Here is an 18,621-nt window from a genome sequence, read left to right on the forward strand (position 1 = left end):
CTTCAGGTCTCCTCCTGACACAGAGTAGACAGAAATGGTATCATCTTATAATAAGCAAAAACTTGGCCTATTGTAGGAGAAACTAAGGCGTTTAAAAGATTATTTCCACAATTACCCCATTTTGTGATAACACAGTAGACAAAACATAATATCATTATATCAAATACATTGTTTCTTTATTGTGTTGTACTCAACTGAGGTATTAAAAACCACTTGTTGGCATCAAACTTAACTGGTGATTTATACTAGGACGCGTGTGGTTTCTTGCACTGAAAATAGCTGATTGAAAGCTCACGTCACACTGCAACGCATTGTGCTTGTAGATCAGCTATTTTCAGTGTGCGACACTGGTTAGCATCAAAGTATAAATTAAGCATCTCCCGGACACTTTGTTCACCTCCAAATGTTACTTTACTTTTGACCTTATGCATTTATTTTTTATAGTAGGCATTATAACAATGAAAAACTTCCTACAGTACAGAGCATGACGTTTATATTGCGATGTGTTGGAGATGATCTTTGATAAAACAATGGACAAAGACAAAACCAAAGTGTGAAGGGAAAAATACTATTGATACCATCAATTACAATTTTTCCAAATCTTATGGGTACATACATCTTATATATATATAAGCCCCGGACAAAATGTTGTGCAAACTCTGAATATAAAGTAATTACTCTGTTGGCTGTGAGATATATCAAACAATCACTCGCTCATCAGCTCATGAGTGAAGCTGCACACTGTTGTTTGGAGTACAGTACTTGTGTTGCAGAAAGTAATTCGTTTTTTCAAAACGGACACATTCTAGCACAGTAAGGCCAAAAAATGTCTTAAGACAATATTATGCATAAATGAAAATATACCGGAAAACACAAAATAGCTGTTGCTCCACCATTACCAAATACAACAGTATCCACTATAGAATACACATTTTAGAGGCTCAAATCCCCAAGTAATAGCATGCAAAATAAAAAACATATATAAAGAATTCCAAAGGCAAGATAATGTATGTTGCAAAGGAAAATGCATACAAACACTAATAAAAACATAAATGACCAAAAACATCTTATCTGATACCTTTGGCTCAGTCAAATAACCATGAGAGCACCACATTTTAATAAGTGTGAAAATTAACCACTTAAACGCAAGCATCAGTATTCTGGGGAAAGCTTTGCAGAAAATATATCTAATAGCTCACAAAATGCTGCATTGCGACATGTTGAGAGCTTGTAGATCGGCAATTGTCAGCGAAGACAGCTGAAACAGACATTAATTAAGCTGCCATCCATGTGTGACATGGCACTGCTGCGGCTGATACTGGGTGCAACTGCAAACAGAAGAAAAGAGTAAAAAACGAACTTCTCCCATAACTTCTAATGAGACATTTTCCTTCATGGTAACATGATGGTGTTGGGTGTATGTAACCAAATTATATTTGTTGCGTCCACGTAGCCACGAGTTTGTCACCAGTTCCTTTCCTTTCCTTTTCAGGTGGTACATTGTGTGTGTAGTATCGGGCCGGGGGACTGCTGTGTGTATTTTTTGTGCTCATTAATTCCATGGAAATTATGTCTCCCAACATCTCCGATACCATCCAATTCCTTGCCACTGGGAATGTGGATGTCCCTTCCTCCTTTTCTTTTTGCACAAAGTGCAAGACTGAAATGTCTGTACTTCAGAAGTCCGTCACGAACCATTACAAGTTGGACTGAAATACATTTTAAAAAAATTACAAATGAAATGAATTAGAAAATGCCATACAACAAGTCCTTTCTATTCAGCTTTGTTTTCCTCTTTTTCAGCAGGGGGTGTTTCCTGAGGTGAGTATGGGGGAGGGCCCTCGCTCTGGGAGGGGGCCTGGGGGTCCTCCACGGGCGCGGTTGTAGTTTTTGTACAGTTGATTGGTGCGAGCACTATGGGAGGAGGCTGCAAGGGACAAAAATGATAATTGAGCTGAGATAACTGAAGTCCAACAGCGTGACAACTGAGAACAAAAAAGGACATAAGTGGATTTTTCTTTTAGTTATTCCTCTGCCTACAAATACAGCTTGGTTGACATTCATTAGGTCTAGACTAGTTTATAAATCAACATGTTGCCTGTTAGCTGGTTTCTACAGTGTCACAGAAATCCTAAGAGACAATACACAAAGACAAATTAAGCATCACAAAGAAAATCCCAGGGTTATGTTGAGTCACTCCACAATAACAATTATGCCATCAATGCTTAATAATCAATCTCTAAGAGATGTCTATCATCATAACTACCACCAAATAGTCGACTAATATTCACAAGGACTGTCAGTGTTTATGTACGTACCAAAAAAATGGAAGTAATGGCCTATTCTTTGAAAAATAAATGTACATTTAAAAAGTACAATTAAAAAGAGACCGTATCTTCATAATGCTTAAATTGTGGTAGAGCAGAAGGTAGAGGCAAAAAGGAAGCCCAGATAGGATACCTGCAGTGACCACAAAGCCAATTTCAATGTCCACTTTAAGACCTGTGAGCACTGAATCCTCACAGACTTGAATTAATGTCACCTGTGTGTTTAGCATACATGCAAGATGCAGCAGGGGTTCAAAATGTAATTAATATGATGAGCGGTACAGCAATTTGCGACTTCACATTACCATGACTTCATCTGCTGTTCAACCATATTGATAAAGCGAGGCTTATGTTTGATATCGTTGCTGTCAGGAGGAAACCACCTAACTCCTTTTTATTAAATTTCTTTGTGCATACGTCAGTGCGATTGAACACCCTTTACGTCTGATTGTTGGTTAAGAACATATTGAACCAATGGAAAGTATTAAAAAGCTCTTCGGACAAAACCTCTTAACCATTGGACCCTCAAACTGTCTGCTAAAACAGCCTACTCCACCACCTTTCCCCCTCTCATAATAATACTATTACTAATAATATACTAGTATACTAATATACTAATAAACTTTGATGAGGCAGTATTTCTTTGTTTTCAAACTATACAGTTTTCTTCATTCCCTGAAAAATCTATATTTAAAAAATTCAGAAAAAATTACATTTTGGAGTTAGGTGGTTTCTTCCCGACAGCAGAGATATGTTGTTTGTTCCATTTATGTGCTAAATTCTTATGTTCAAATCAAATGAAAACACTTGGAAATGAACAGGCTATCATATAATAAAATATCTATTACACATCTATCACTTAACCTCTTAACAGCTGCTTACAGTACATTCTTTTATTATCCGGCTTGGTTGTAAAAGCAGAACAATGTGTTGTGGGCCATTGTGTCAAGCAAAACCTGCAGAAATATAGGCTTATGTAAAGTGCAAAAAGTCTGTGAGAGAGCCCTCGTGCACCTGTCGTTTTACACAGGGGGACAGTCAAAAGTGCTCATCAAAGCTTGTGAGTGCAGACATTGAGATTGGGCCACAGAATGCTGAGCCCGCTGAGCCCTCAGCGCCCTCTAGAGCGAAACAGTGATGAGAAGAGCGGTGGGGGTTTGGGTTGAGCAAGCAAAACAGAAAGAAATGGTTGGAATGGATGGAATCATCGTAAGGCGTTACTCAACTTGAAATTCTACTTTACAGTGTGTTTTTTAAAAACACTAGAAATTTTTGTTGTCGACTTTTTTTTGTTTTTGTTTGAGTCTTTGTTTTCCCGCGGTAGTAGGTCACTCATATCAAACTGGTATTCACCACAAATCCACTTCCAGTCCAGAACTGGGGCAACTCCCTGCGCCAGAGCGCCACAGCCAGGCTGGTGAGCAAAGTGCAGGGTACCAGGTACAGCAGCGCTGGCTGTCCCTTCTGCATCAGAGCCAACGCCACGAAGGTGATCAGCAAACCAATGCCATAGGCTAGAAGGAAAGACACAGAGAATGATGCACAGGGTGAGGGGCGAACCTGGGACCATCTATATGCAATGACTCTTATCGATATTATCTTATGATTAGATTTCCTTTTTCATATTGATAATTTTGTACTATAAATATCAGGATAATTGCAATTTTCAGTGACCAACTGTTAGTTTGGAATATTACCATCTTCTATGGAGACTTTATCTTCTATGCAAATGTAAGGGGTTTCGTAATATAGCACATTGGTGTGATTTGTGATTTCAATACAAAAACAATTTTTCTGACCATATTTAAATGTAACGAGTTGGTTCAATGGTTAAACAATCAATATAAACACAAATAGATTGAAGATGGAGTGCCATGATTTTTGTATGTGTCTATGGAGTTAAGATTACTCTAATACATCCCCAGGTGTGGTTATAATATTAAAAAAAGTTTTTTTGGTTTCTTCCTGAAAGCTGCAAGCCTTTGAGTCAAAAGGCCCAATCGAAATACACCACTTTAGTGTCATCATAACCATAACCCCTCCCCCATTATCATACAACAACAGCTGTTGGCGAGGCTTAAAGATGGAGTGCCGTGATTTCTTCCAGTTTTTCATGTGTTTATGAGGTGACAGTACTTAATTAGACCCCTTGGTGTGGTTGTTATGTGCAATGATGTCTTCCCTTTGTATTTAGGGTTTCTTCCTGGAGGCTGAAACCTTGACAGTCAAACGTGCCAATGAAAAAAACAGTGATATAGTAACATCACAATATCATCCCCTCCCCCTTTATCATTCAACAGCTGTGGGTGCGGTTTCAGTTCAGGTGGATCACCACCCATCACCACCCACAAGGGAAACCAAGCATACCTAATGAACTGGTGGGCGTGTCCACATAAAAACTATGTTTTAGGGTGGGAAAAAAATCACAGCACTCCATCTTTAAGTTCAGGTGGGTGGTGCTAAGGTTTAAATCAGGTATACTTAATTAAATGGTGGGTGTGGCCACATAAAACATAATTTGAACACTTTCTGTACACTTTTTTGAAAAAAAGAACATCCTAGTATAATCATAGTACCTGATGTTTTAGAGGGGATACACAAGTGCAAAAGAGAGCTACACATAACTCAGAGTCATCAATCACATAGCGTTGTCGAGGTAAAACATAAATCAAGGTGGTTTGGGCCAGAGGAAGGGAAAGAGTGAGAGCAGTAGTTCATGCAGTATCACATCAAGTACCTACCAATGGTGCAGGCAACAAAGTAGATCCTGGACGCCTGCATGAGAATGTCAAATCTATGGCAGTAAGCTACCAACAGACCTAGGAGGAAAACAAGACAGGAGTTACATTTCTTTCTTTCTTTGATGTTCTTTTCATATTTAGTAATGTCACCCTCAACCTGTCAATGAAGCACATTGAACTGAACTGAGCTGTGCTGAAATAGGACTAGTGTGAATATTTCAATACACAGTGTAGGTGGTTAAGTGTTGCATTCACAGTTTCACACTGCTACCACAGGCATCGCGGTGCTCTTGTCCAGTGGCCAACCTCACGAAGAACACTGCCAACTGTCAGCGTGGCATCTTTCTCTGACATTACAGCAGCTGATAGGACATCCAGCATATAGAGATCCTGGGCAATGATTAGCTGCTAAGGAGTTATGTTAGTCATTGGTGTTACAGGCGAGACAAAATGGTAACACCTGAGCAGCACTATTGACGGCTGATGGTTCAGGGTACCCAAAAAGTCTAAATCCAAGCTGACAGATTACGAAATGAGGGGGCCATCGCTAATTCAAATCAACATGGTGGCGACTCCACCTGTATTGGAGGTGATATGTGGTTGTCCCACCCTTCCCATGACAACAGAACAGTGGGGGCTGGCAGGGACCCCCTCCCCTATTTTGGTGATTTTAAGAAAATTCGTAATCAATTCTTTTTGTTTCCGCTACTTTTGAGTGACAGTCATACACCAAAAAAGGATTAAATATGGAGATACAAAGTTTCTGCATGACAGCAACACAATTCCCAAATAATTACCTGGTACCAAGACATCCCCAAAGCCCAGGAGCGAGAAGGGCCGGTCACATAGTGCGAGAGGAGAGAAGTTTAACCGTGGCACTTTAAGCACCATAGGAAGCTGGAGCAAAGACAACAATTAAGTGTTACCACATCTTTCATTATGCCTCGTTACGTCTACTCAACAGCTTAACCTATGCACTGAAACAACGTTTAAGGAAGGAGTAATGATGTGTATAGTGCCCCCCCCCCCCCCCCCCACACACCCCACCCAGGGGGAGAGCAAGAGTTGAAAAATAAGCATACCTTTTCATGTGTGGAGGAGTCAGAGGGACCAGCCGCCACCTCCACCATTATACTTTCCCCGCTCTGTGGAGAAAAACAATAGGGCAGAAATGACCTTTTCCTGTAGTACAGAGGACTGTGGTTATATCATATTACAGTGAAAACTAAAGTGCAAAACAATCCTAACATACCTTTGTGAAGAGGGGTGTAATAAATACAAAGAATACGTCGTAGACAAACAGGACCACCAAGAGTAAAGTGCAAGCCTGGACAGAGGGAGAGAGTTGTTTTTTGTCTTCTTTTTTCACACAATGATAAAATGCTGGTGATGAAAGTCCACAGAGACAGCAATGAAAATGTATATCACAAAGTTATTCATGCAGGAGAGACAAAGGGTAATATGGTCAGTCATTTATAATAAAAAAGACACGGGCTACGTTTACATGAAGGGTGATCATTCCGAATAAATACTTCAGAATAAAATACATCCGATGTAATGTTTTTTGCCACGAGTTTACATGGGAAATGGTCATTCCGAATGAGTGTTTATATGGAGAAGTGATAGAAGACATGATACATGTTAATTCACGTGAAACTACGCCATCTGTTGGACACATAAAATATAGGCAGTTCATTCATTGTGACTTTCAGACGAAAGACGACACTTTGAAATCCCATCATTTCATTCCGCAGTAGTTTTGAGGCTGCTGCTTGGATAAGGACGGACATACTATGTTTACCGTCTTTTTTTCCCCACCTGCTGCGGCTCCCCTTCTCCGCTGGGAAGGTGATCATCTCGTTTTTATGTGTAGCCTACTTTATTATCTACAGCACGGCCAGGGCACACTGATTATTATTGTATCGGGTCGCTCGTTATTTTTGAGAGAGAGAGAGAGAGAGAGAGTGTGAGAGAGAGACCGTTGAACACACACACACACACACACACACACACACACACACAAAATGCACGAAATAACGCGCTCTATGTGCAAACTCCTCAGCGCGCCTTGGATATGAGGCTTATGAGCGCCTTGGAGTTGGAGCGCAATGGAAATGAGCATGCTCAGAAAGACCAGAATTAATTTACATCCGAAGCAGTGTATACATGAGTCCAATTTTCTTTCAATCGCATTGAACATCGGAGTAATCCGGCCAGTGACATCGGAATGGTTTTTAGATCGCATCGAGCGTTTTCATTCGGATGTAAGTTTTTGTAGGTGTTTACATAACAACGTTTAATACGATTTAACTTCTATTCGGAATGAAAAGGGGATTTAACTGCTCATGTAAACGTAGCCAGTGTCAGTCATTTATTTAAAAAAAATCACACCCGTGTGAACTGAGTGGTGCAACTCCCCTCTCCCCCCCTCCTCTCTCTCTCTCTCATTAGCAGGCAACAGTACAGCGCTATCTCTCTCCCCGTTTCTGGTACAACAGCGCCCCTACTGGTACTAATAGTCATTAGCTCATTAACGTCACATACATAGGTGAACAACACATAGGTGAACAACACAGACATTGCTGTTCCTTGGAGTGGTTGCACCACTCAAAAACTATCACCTCAAAGATAACACCTGAAACAACACATACCCAACACATTTTTCTACGCATGAGAAAACGGCACAAAACAACAGCACTCCAATTAAAATAACTAAACATTATTAGGGCAGGAAAAAACGATCGCATCAACGCACCTTAAACGTGGGCAGTCTGATTGTTTTGAGCATGTAGAGACAGAAGGCGATCCCCAGGGCGTCCTGTAACACCCACGCCCACCTGGACAAGTGGACAACACATATAGAGTTACAGGTCAGGACAGCCTGGCCTCCTGACTGGAACCAAGCTCCCTGACATCAAGTAACAAGACATGAGTCACACATGCATACAGGAGCAATTAACGATTATGTCATCTATCGCACATCTAGCAATCAACAAGTGAGGGGCACAGACGGCGTCTATGCGGGGGGCATTGGGTCACAACAACAATCGCAATGACGAATGTACGATGTGTTGAAAAGTCCACACATGCTTGATTAAATGTGTTTAACAATAACGATGAGGCTCGAGCCCACATAAGCACAGAAGGTTTCAAGCAAAGAATTCATTTTTACCGTGGCTTTATAGAAAAAGACTCCAAGCTAACTCCAAAGTAGACCAATAGTAATGCTTTTCACAACATACATGTATTCAAAACTCATCATGTTCACACTAAGTTCCCCACTCTAGAAGGTCGCCGAGGACCCTTTCACAACTCCACAGACCTCCGGGGAACATAAAAAAGTAGAACATATTTTAATTTGGTGACAGGATTATAAATAATAATATGCAGCCTCCCTTATCACCATATAGTCTTGTGGCACACCAGCATTTCTGTCACTATAGACTAGACAAGATCTCCATTTTAAACTCACTGAACTGGTGCTCCATTAGTTTTAATGCCTCAATTCTGTGATGCGGAAAATATGGATGCAAGCGCTCACTAAACACAGCATCAATGACTAAATGTTTTTTATGAACTGTTGCTGTCGCTGTATGAACTGCAAATTTTATCTACACACAATTTACTGGAAACAAAAAGACTTACTGTATAGAAACGTAACTTAGAGGTGGTGGAGCGTGCTACCCATTTTCCCATGGGTTTCATGAAACCACAGTAGTTTTATCAGATCAAGCTATGATCTTGATAAAACGCACAACAGGCAAAAAGCTTTCTCTCTTTTGTTGTGCAATATAAAGAAAAACAATCAGCTGTGTTGAATGTGATAAATCTAGAAATATCTGTCTTAAAAGCAGAAAACACACCAGGATCACCTCAATTGGATTCTGGATTATATTTCATACAGTCTCCTCCTTGACCACTTTCAACCTGACATCCATATTTTGGGCACGTTTCTTAAGTATATAGGGCAGGCCGGCAGGTAAGTTTGGCCTCGGGCCAAACTCTTTCAAAGACAGTAGGCCAGGTGGGCCAGAACACAATCAATGGCTAATTTAGGAATAGGAACCTTTCAGTATATACAATAATTAATAATAACTATATTGTTATAAAAGTTAATAGGTATGTGGTACAATAGATAGAAAACCATGTGGAATAAAATGTTACAGGTGCAGGCCTCATCTTTGAATGTAGCACTAGACTAGGATATTTAGTTCATCAAAATGTTTCAAAATAACATTTTATCTGGAGACTGAGAATCATGCTCCTTTTGAAACAAGAGCTCTTTCATGGTTCAAGGTCCGTTAAAATGGAGAAAAAAACAATGTATCATTTAAGGAAATTATTTACAAAATAATTGGTCGGGCGGCGGTTCAGATATAATCAATGACAGGCCAGTTCTCAGTTCACCTGTTGCCTACTACAAATATAGGGCGGTTAAAAGCATAGACATAAAGGTGGACGCCTTTTCCGGTGCTGGGGCCTCTGTATCTCGAGGGAAGGCAACATGGAGGCAAGCTTTCCCGAGATTCTTTGCAAAGTATAGCGGAAGCAAAGCGGAAGCTTGCCAAGCTTCCAGGTACGTAATGGAAGTATGCGCGACTCTGACTCCTTCTTTCCCAGCGGCACTTGCTTTGGCAATGTAAACGGAAGTCCCGGAAAAGACGTGCTGTGATTGGCCAGTAGTCACTTGAGTGGCAGCCACGCAGCATGCCTTCAGCACTTCCGTTTGACTTCCTCCTCCAGCTAGAGACAAGTCGCTCCAACGAACTGCAGCGACCAATGCGGCATAAATATGTTTTTGTATAGCCAATTATGAGGCTAGGCAATCAAATTAACCCATTCTGACCTGAGATCAGATTCATACGAGGTTTCCGCCGGACACACACTGGTCTGATGAACCCATTCTGACCTGAGATCAGATTCTAGAAATGTCAGTCGCTCTTCGATTTTTCAAAAATAGCAGACCTACAAGCTCATATCGCGCCACTCGGTGGCGCGATATGAGCTTGTAGATCTGCTATTTTTCAATAGCTAAAGCATAACATGATGCCGACACCAAAATGGGTGCCCGGTCAGAATGGGTTAAGTCCTTAGTGCAAGCCAAGAAGACAACATTTGGTGTGTGTGTGTGTGTGTGTGTGTGTGTGTGTGTGTGTGTGTACTCACTGGTCCTCGTTGCGGAACACCACCCAGGTAACGCTGATGCTGATGCAGAAGGCAGAGAGCAACATCATGCGGATCTGAGGCCGTTTGTGTAAGTACGGAAGATTGTTCTCTGGAATCCTACGGTCACAAGATTGCAGACATTCAGCCCACCAGAGAATAATATTTGTATTATTTAATTTGATCTAACCCAATAAAATGACACTCAGATCATGTCTCGCTTTAAAACCATAATTGATAACGCTATATTAACTAGACACACACCTTCATAATCAGGCCAATGCCTATATATCACAAATCTCTTAAGTTTATAATCAGTCTATATTCAGGCGACTGCCTATTTAAGGCATTTGTGTAGTTACTGTAGCTGTTACATTGTATTCATTGTATTCATAACATGCATTATACAAAGACACAGGGAATCTGTGAAATATGCCACAATTAACCAATGCAGAGCAAACAGAATGTTGCTGTACAATAATCTCAAATGAGCATCACCTGCACTTGCAGAAAGGCATTCTCCTGACAAAAGGCCAGAGGCAGCTGTAGAGACCCACCGAGGACGCCACGCAGAAGATGCCAATTACCCAGATGGCTACAGATGAGTCGGGAAAAAAACTATTAGGATGCATGTTGTCACCATGTCACAATAATCGACAACCTTCACAGCCTGTGATGAAGGAATAAAGAATTTAATATATAATTCCAACGTTTTGTGTGCTGTTCCTAAACTATTGTCTTCAAATTGTCTGTCTAATGTCTTATTTAGTGGCTAAATAATAAATATTTGTCGTCCATCCAACACTTTACAATAGACTACACAAAGGTACACTATACCAAAACCTCTTTAATCATCTTAGTATTATAAAACCAGGAGATTAGACCAGTTTCACCTTTGTATGACTAGTTGATGCTACGTTACATTAGCTTTTTTCCACAGAGTAACACATGCCAAACACAATGATTACTGGACAAACTCAGGTGAACATGCACCTGCAACCCTTTACATAATAATAATAATACAAATACTTGCTTTTTTTCTTGCTTTTCTAAATACTGCATATATATATATATATATATATATATACGTATATACACACACACACACACACACACACACACACACACACACACACACACACACACACACACACACACACACACACACACACACACACACACACACACACACAACCCCCCCCCCTCCCTAAAGGAAACTGAGTGCAGAGAGATGTGTGACATATGTGCTGGTGTGTGTGTGTACTGTACCCAAGCTGTCGTAGAAAAAGTAGAGTAGCACCAGCATGCTGCAGCACATGACCACGAACACGCAGATCATGATTGGTGTGACGTCCACCGTCTCCTCTTCCTGCTTCTCGGCGCTGTCGTCCCTCTTGTGTTTCATGTACCGCCTTCAGGATGGCGGAAGGCGAGGTGACAGGAAAATGTTAGAAGCGTTTGTTTGGGGAGTCTTTCATGTAGAACAAAGGGGAACTGTGGCTACTTACAACAGTTACAGTTGTTATGTTACCAAACTATACTCAAAAGGATTAATTTACGTTATTGTTAAGGAAGGCCATTTTTACTCGTGTTTATCGACATTGGTGGGTTAGCAGAATATACTAATCATGCACAATTTTACTATCCCAATACCTTTTTCCAATACAACCTGTAATCAATGGTTGACAGCCTGCCAAAATAGCTGCTAGCAGAGGCAACCTTTCATAGCCTGAATTTACTAATTTATGAATTTATCTATTCTAAGATCTGTATCTGCCAATAACGATTTTTCCCGAGCCGACACTTATTAGTTATGCCAAATCACAATAGTACAATATCCAAAATCAGACAATATCCAGTCTAATATCATGATATGGATATAATATTGATACTAGGGATGTCACATTTTCTGCTCCCAATCCGATTCCGATCATTTGAAAATGACTTGATCGGATCGGGACAACCCTAATGAATACGGATATCGGCAGACATTAATCTTAGACATTATTGTAACTGAACAAGGATACGTATAAAAGTAATGCGTTACTAGTTTGGCCTAAAGTGACGGCAAAATGTTGGCACTGTACAATAGTCTTTTCTCATGATGCAGGGAAGATACTGTGTACAAGTCGTTCCAAGAACACATTGAGCCACCACATACAGAGGGGTGTCTGTCTCATTTCAAAACTTACTTCTTGCTGTCCTTGCTGCCAGCCCATTGGCCTCCTATGGCAACTGTTCCCACTGCCATCAAAAAGATGATCACCATGTTGTAGTCCAGCACGGGCTCACTGGGTGCATACATGGCAACCTCTCTTCCTTTCCCAAATTTCTGCAGGGGTTAGGAAACAGAACAGCTCTGGCTCAGGTTGGGGAAGTCACTGGCATGCGATGACATACCGGTAATCAAATATACAGACTATACTTTGGTTAGCCTGGCTGTGAGCCAGTGGTAATGATTGGCCATTGCATAGAATTTGGACATCAACACATGTAATGCCAAACTACAATTTTCAGGTTACAATAATATACAGCATTAACGGGGGGAAAGGTCTGTCATATTTATACAATTATTCTGTCTTGATTTATTGATTCTTCAAAGAGCAAGTTCTCCTAACAGGTATTATGACAGACTGCATCTCTTTAACTTGTCACCTTGCTTATGTCCAGCATGTCAGAGTAGCTTAGCAGTGCTACTGGGATGTCGATCTCTTCATACTGTGTCTTGTTTCCTGCAGGTGGTGTCTGTAATTTAAAAATAAATAAAACAATAGACGTTGTTGCAAAATGTAGACAAAATAAACTGTTAGGAAATATTGGGAAAGCAGAACGATGGTCATAAATTAATTTATAAAATATGCGCATTGCAAAATGTTTCCTTCTGCGTTTCATTTGATTTAGAGGCCTCAATACCTTAAGGAAGAAGCACTCTAAAATATTGTATTGTCTACAATAGATTTAGAATTTTATAACTGAACTAGATTGCATTTTGATATCAATATATTTGAAATGAAGTATTATTGAACTTTTTGGAATTGGGTATTGGGTAACAACAGTTATAATTGATTAATACTATCAATTACATGTTTCATTTATTGTTTTGTTTTGACATTTTTCTTCGTTTTCCTACTATTTGCCGAACATTGATTTAAGAAAGTTGTGAATCTTCTCGTTTATATGGTTATTACACTCAATACAAAAAAGCAAAGCGACAGTACATTACATTTGTAGTCGCACAAAAAGGGATTATTTCCAGCCAATATTCCTTCAAAACAGTCCGTGGTACGTTACTGACAGATAGCGGAAATGAAACAACATAATCATTGAATGTCTGACCAATCACACATAGAACTTCTTGGACGTGCAAGAACTACCAAACAGCTCTGAAAAGCACAGCCTGAATGAGGTTTTGTTCTTATTGCCTACAGTACCTAGGCCAAACAAAGTTTGGACGTCATTCATCACATGCCAAATTGGCGTTAGCTGCCACGGATATTTACAGGTATTTGAAAGGTTGGAGGCTGTTATATGTGCATGTGGTTTGGTGTGATGGGTTGTTGATGCCCCCTTACCAGCCTGTCCTTGCTGACTATGAGAAGACCTTTGGCACCATTAATCTGGGCCAAGCGGACCTTCTCATAGAAGGTGCAGTTTCCCCTCATCACCATAGGGATGGTATTGGTGAAGCCTCCCTCAGGGACGTCTGATGGAGAGCACAGCACTGATGCCGTCAGGTCGTAGATCTCCAGACGTGACTACGGAATGCATAAAAAAAAATAATAATAATAATCGTGCCAAACATTATAGACCTACATAGTGAGACACAGTCTACACGTACACAATGCACTTGCAAGTATACGCAAAGGCATAAATGCACCATTCACCATTTTAGTCCAAACACTGTGCAGTTATCTGAAACTTCTATGATACTTTTGTTGGCAACATAGTCATGTGTAAACAAACAAATAATAGGTGACTGAGACAGCAGCTCTGAGGTGCACTGGTCAAAAGAACTAATGTAGAAATCACAGTCTGATAGAGTTGCCGACTCTGCCGAGATCAAGACCTTTGAAGTTTCAACACCAGTTTGGATGGTGCAATTCAATAGAAGGAAAATAAATGCTAACTACATGTTGCGGTACTCTTCTACTTCAATTGATATCTCTCCAACCTGACCTGCACCTCAGCAATTAATGGCCATTATTAAATTCATAAAATTCTTGATCCTTGTCTATTATTTTTCATCTGACCATCACCGATGTGAACATTCTTGGCCATAGAGTTGGTACTAACTGTTCACTTACCGCCTTATTGAGGTCCTGAGGTAGACCTGCCCATTGTGAGTTGAAGAATATGCAGTAATCCTTTCCTTTACTTTTGCCCTTGTCGCTGAAATGGGCCATGCCATACTCTCCCACGACCTGTAAAAAAAGTAAATGTCATAAGAAAGAAATCACACCCGTGTGAAGTGACGAAATTTCCCCTTCATTGTCAATGGCATAATTTAATGTTTGCGTTGCGGACAATTGACCTAATTTCTCCTTTCATTGTCGATGGCAAATATGAGACGTGTGGGGACAAGATCACCTACATTTTCCCTTCATTGTCAATGGCATTTAATGTTTGTGTTGCGGACATTTTGTGGGGACAAAAGCTGTATATAGGAGTGGGCCCTCAAAAATCACACCTGTGTGAAGTGAGGGGCACACTTATAATCGTACGTCATCATACATCACCTCATTCCGGCCATCACAATTTGCGTACTCACCTTCGTCATCAATGTTTGTGTTATGCAATGTTTGTGTTCACACAAACACTCAAAATTGTCCATAAATTGTCAATGGCATTTAATGTTTGCGTTGGGACAAAAATTGGGTTACATACACCAAAAGCTGGACATATAGCCCCTCAAACATCACACCCGTGTGAAGTGAGGGGCGCTCTTATTATCATTCGTCATCTCATTCTGGCCAATCACCAATCAATGTTTGTTTACACAAACCCTCATAGCTGGATATAAGAGGCTCAAAAATGTAATATTAAAATTGTAATATAAATGTTATAAATGTGTATATAATGTGGGTAACAACATTGCTTTTAAACATTAAGTAATGAATGAGTTAATATCGACTTTAAGCCCAAATACATAGCAACGTTGTAAATGTGTTGAGAAAGTAATTCCTTAACTATGACAGTAATGACAAAGTAGCTGTTGCTGGTGTGTCTTTTACAGGCTACTCCAACAGGCTTTTTGGCCTCATTTGAGTCATTTCCGTTAGCAGGGAGGCCAGTTCTGACACACTGCAGCTCTACAGTTGGTGTGAGTGTAACGTTATCGTTCATGACCAGTAGCAGCGATCTACTTTATTGCAATAAACCTGATAAGACAGCCCGTTAACTTAAAAGTAGGCTAATGATTGCCATGTTAGCTGATTGTCTGAAATGACAACCAACTCGAACATGGTTCCTGGAGTTCACTTACCGGTAATAGTGACATTAAAGCATTTAGCTGAACCATCAGCATAGTATGATGGTGTTTTTACTGAACAGAAACCTAAAGATGTGCGGGATACGCCTGGGCCCTATACATATCGGGTGATCTCCGCAAGCTAACACAGTCATAGCATGCAAGCTAATCATTCCGAAAATTAAAGAAAAAACAAAAAAACATTGTTTTCATCGACCACGTGCCGAGTGCAGTATACATAAACACACGCTCGCTTTGTCAAGGCAACCGTGTGGCCTCCCTTACCTTTTGAACTAGAAAAGCTGTCCAAATCAGGGTTAAAGGGACCCTCATGATGCCTAGCTTGTTGTTGTTTCCCCATCAACCGCACTGCTCACTACACAGTGCGCCCACCAGCTGTTCCTACAGACCCGCCTACTCACTGCAGCGCATTATGCTATTGGTTATTCTAACTAACACGAGTAAAAAAAACGCCTTGTGAAGTTGTAATTCGTTTCTTCTACCAACTTTTATGTTTCAAAAATAGTACTAGTAGTAGTAATCATCATGAAACAAAGACTGGACTCTAAATTAAAAGCACCGCTGGCTACCTCTAGAGGCTCAGGCCCTGCTGCTCCTTACACCTGGTTGAGTGGAACTCTGTCTTCAGTACAACTCTACTCACTAGGCCTTCTCTAGTACTTTGCGAAAAGTGGTCTGTGTGGCCGGTGGTAGGCCTACGGAGGTGGGAAACAGAACCCTGGGAACAGTAAAGGTTAGGGGGAAGTTGGGGGAACATAGTCTAGGAGGAATATAGGAGGGAAGGTGCTGTCCATTTATTTGTCCTTCAGCAGTCCAGCATGAAAGTGTCCAGCCACCCACAGCCAGTTTCATGGCAATACATCCATGTGGGGAGCCCTGTATATAGGCTACATGCACGGCTTGGGATATCCGTGGATATGCACGGCGATCATCCAGCTGTGCTCCCTGGTCCATACTCCATAGCGTAAACCAGAGAACTCCTAATGCTATGGACCAGAACTAAACAATTTCCCAATTTGTGGTTTATTTATCAGTATTGAAATGAAGAGGATCTTAAGGCATGGTTTAAACCTTCATCTTCACATTTACCTGTATTTTGCATTACTGTGTCTGACATTGAAGGTCACCCCCCCGAGAACCCTCATTATCTTCATAAACCTCACGTCGGCTTCTCTGTTGTGACTGAGGTTCCACTTCGCTGAGAATGACTTCCTCCGCGTCATCGGATATAATCACATCCTCCCTGGGAGGTAGCAAATCTTCCAGCTGGTGCATTAGATGTTCTGGAAGCCAGTCCTTCTCAGGGAATTCCACCAGGAACTGAAGGAATAGCCATCCCTTTTCATAAGGATCCTTGTAAATTGGCATGCCTTCATTGTGGATACATTTCAGGTCATTGGGCTTCACAACTTCACCTGGCTGTGAGCTGATGAGCAGCGTTCTGTCGTCTAATGTGTGAATAGTCTTCTTAAAACCACAAAGAGCATCAACCAGTTTGATAACCATTTTCATTACCAGATTATCCCCCCGTCTCTGGAAAACAGGATGCTCCCTCTGATCCAGCACAATGATGATGTCACCAGGCTCCAGGCCTGGTACCTGGTCACCTTCACCATGGAGTATAATTTTCTGACCATGTCTCATTCCTTTGTCAATGTGAACTTCAATAATCTTTTTTTTGCGTTCCACCTTGTGCCCATTGCATGTCTTGCAACGGTCCTTGGAGTTAAAACGCTCGCCCTGTCCTCGACAGTCAGCACACACTCTACGTAGGGACTGAATCATGCCCGGTATGATCTGTTGTTCGTGGACCTGGAAACCTTCTCCTTTACAACTTGAGCAATTCTCCAGTGAACCGGTCTTACCACCATAACCGTCGCACATTTCACAAATGACATTTTTCTGGATCCCAACTTTTCTGGTGCTTCCATTGTACATCTCTTCCAGGGTGACGGCAAACTGATGAACTACATTCTTACCTCGTCTCTGCATTCTTTCACCAAAGAGGGCGTTGAAAATGTTCATGGGGCATCCCCCTCCACCCAAGCCACCTTCCTTGATAGCTTGTTCTCCTCCTCTATCGTACAAGGCCCTCTTCTTTGGATTTGATAGCACATCATATGCTTGGGATATGAGCTTGAACCTCTCTCCTTCATTAGGATTCTTGTCTGGGTGATATTTCAATGCAAGTTTTCTATAAGCGTGTTTGATTTCTTCAGGCGAGGCTTTGGGACTAACACCCAAGATGTCATAATAGCTTGTTTCATGAACCATGATGACGACCTTGCGACTGCTATGCCGTAGATTCTTGTGTTTCTATGGAAGATAGAACGCCCGTGTCACCTTTTACGGCGTGGCTCCTCAGAGGTCAGCCGTCTTAAGAGGGTCTTGTCTATCTGGAGTGGTTCAGAGCAAATCTCGCAAACGGTTTGACCTCGATCAGGGTCATATGTTGTGCACACTGCCAGTAGGCCACAGCTTTACCTCTATGGATTTCTTTACACATTTAAATATTTGGAAATATTTAAAAAGTAAAGTAAGACCAGGCTGAAATATTGCCCAAATCTGGAGTGATGTTATAAACTTGTTGCAAATATAGCGTATATATATGACACCAATGACGTCACTGGCTGGTAACATGAAGTCTGAGATGCACATTGGAGCCACACTGGTCCCATGTGGATCCACATGATTACCGTATAATTCTTTGGCACCCTAGTTTTTGAGTGGTTGAGCCCCTCCAACATCTGGCTTTCTGAATTACGTCATATGGCAGCCAAGTCTATGGACTTTTAATGTTTGTTTAGAGAGCACTAATCGTGACGTCATGTGACAGCCACGTCTATGGACTTTTATCATTCGAAGTTTTGAGAAACAAGTTAACTATAGGGTTGAATAGAAT

General features: G+C 41.0%; 2 protein-coding genes across 3 annotated transcripts; both read right to left on the bottom strand.

The window, feature by feature from the left end:
- Positions 1 to 151: 151 nt before the first annotated feature.
- Positions 152 to 16,100, bottom strand: sppl2 (signal peptide peptidase-like 2). Of its 2 annotated transcripts, none has more exons than XM_083781042.1 (15): positions 15,984 to 16,100; positions 14,536 to 14,652; positions 13,804 to 13,986; positions 12,887 to 12,976; positions 12,424 to 12,563; positions 11,501 to 11,643; positions 10,730 to 10,826; positions 10,235 to 10,351; positions 7,824 to 7,905; positions 6,321 to 6,395; positions 6,151 to 6,213; positions 5,866 to 5,965; positions 5,069 to 5,146; positions 3,681 to 3,841; positions 152 to 1,927 (listed from the first exon to the last, which is right to left on the bottom strand). In XM_083781042.1, the coding sequence occupies exons 1-15, from the start codon at positions 16,029 to 16,031 to the stop codon at positions 1,775 to 1,777; spliced, it is 1,647 nt and encodes a 548-aa protein (XP_083637168.1). In that variant the 5' UTR covers positions 16,032 to 16,100; the 3' UTR covers positions 152 to 1,774. The 2 variants fall into 2 exon arrangements, 1 of the variants encoding a protein (XP_083637168.1); XR_014570200.1 differs by having other exon boundaries at positions 1,793 to 1,927; positions 3,554 to 3,841.
- A 720-nt stretch (positions 16,101 to 16,820) lies between these two features.
- On the bottom strand, positions 16,821 to 17,993 carry LOC310870375 (dnaJ homolog subfamily A member 4-like; the record flags this gene model as incomplete). Its single annotated transcript, XM_083781562.1, has 1 exon — positions 16,821 to 17,993. One exon carries the CDS (start codon positions 17,991 to 17,993, stop codon positions 16,821 to 16,823), a length of 1,173 nt encoding a protein of 390 aa, XP_083637688.1.
- Between the last annotated feature and the right edge of the window lie 628 nt (positions 17,994 to 18,621).

This window comes from Protomyctophum parallelum (genome assembly GCF_964188405.1).
Source record: "Protomyctophum parallelum genome assembly, chromosome: 14".
Classification (NCBI taxonomy): domain Eukaryota; kingdom Metazoa; phylum Chordata; class Actinopteri; order Myctophiformes; family Myctophidae; genus Protomyctophum; species Protomyctophum parallelum.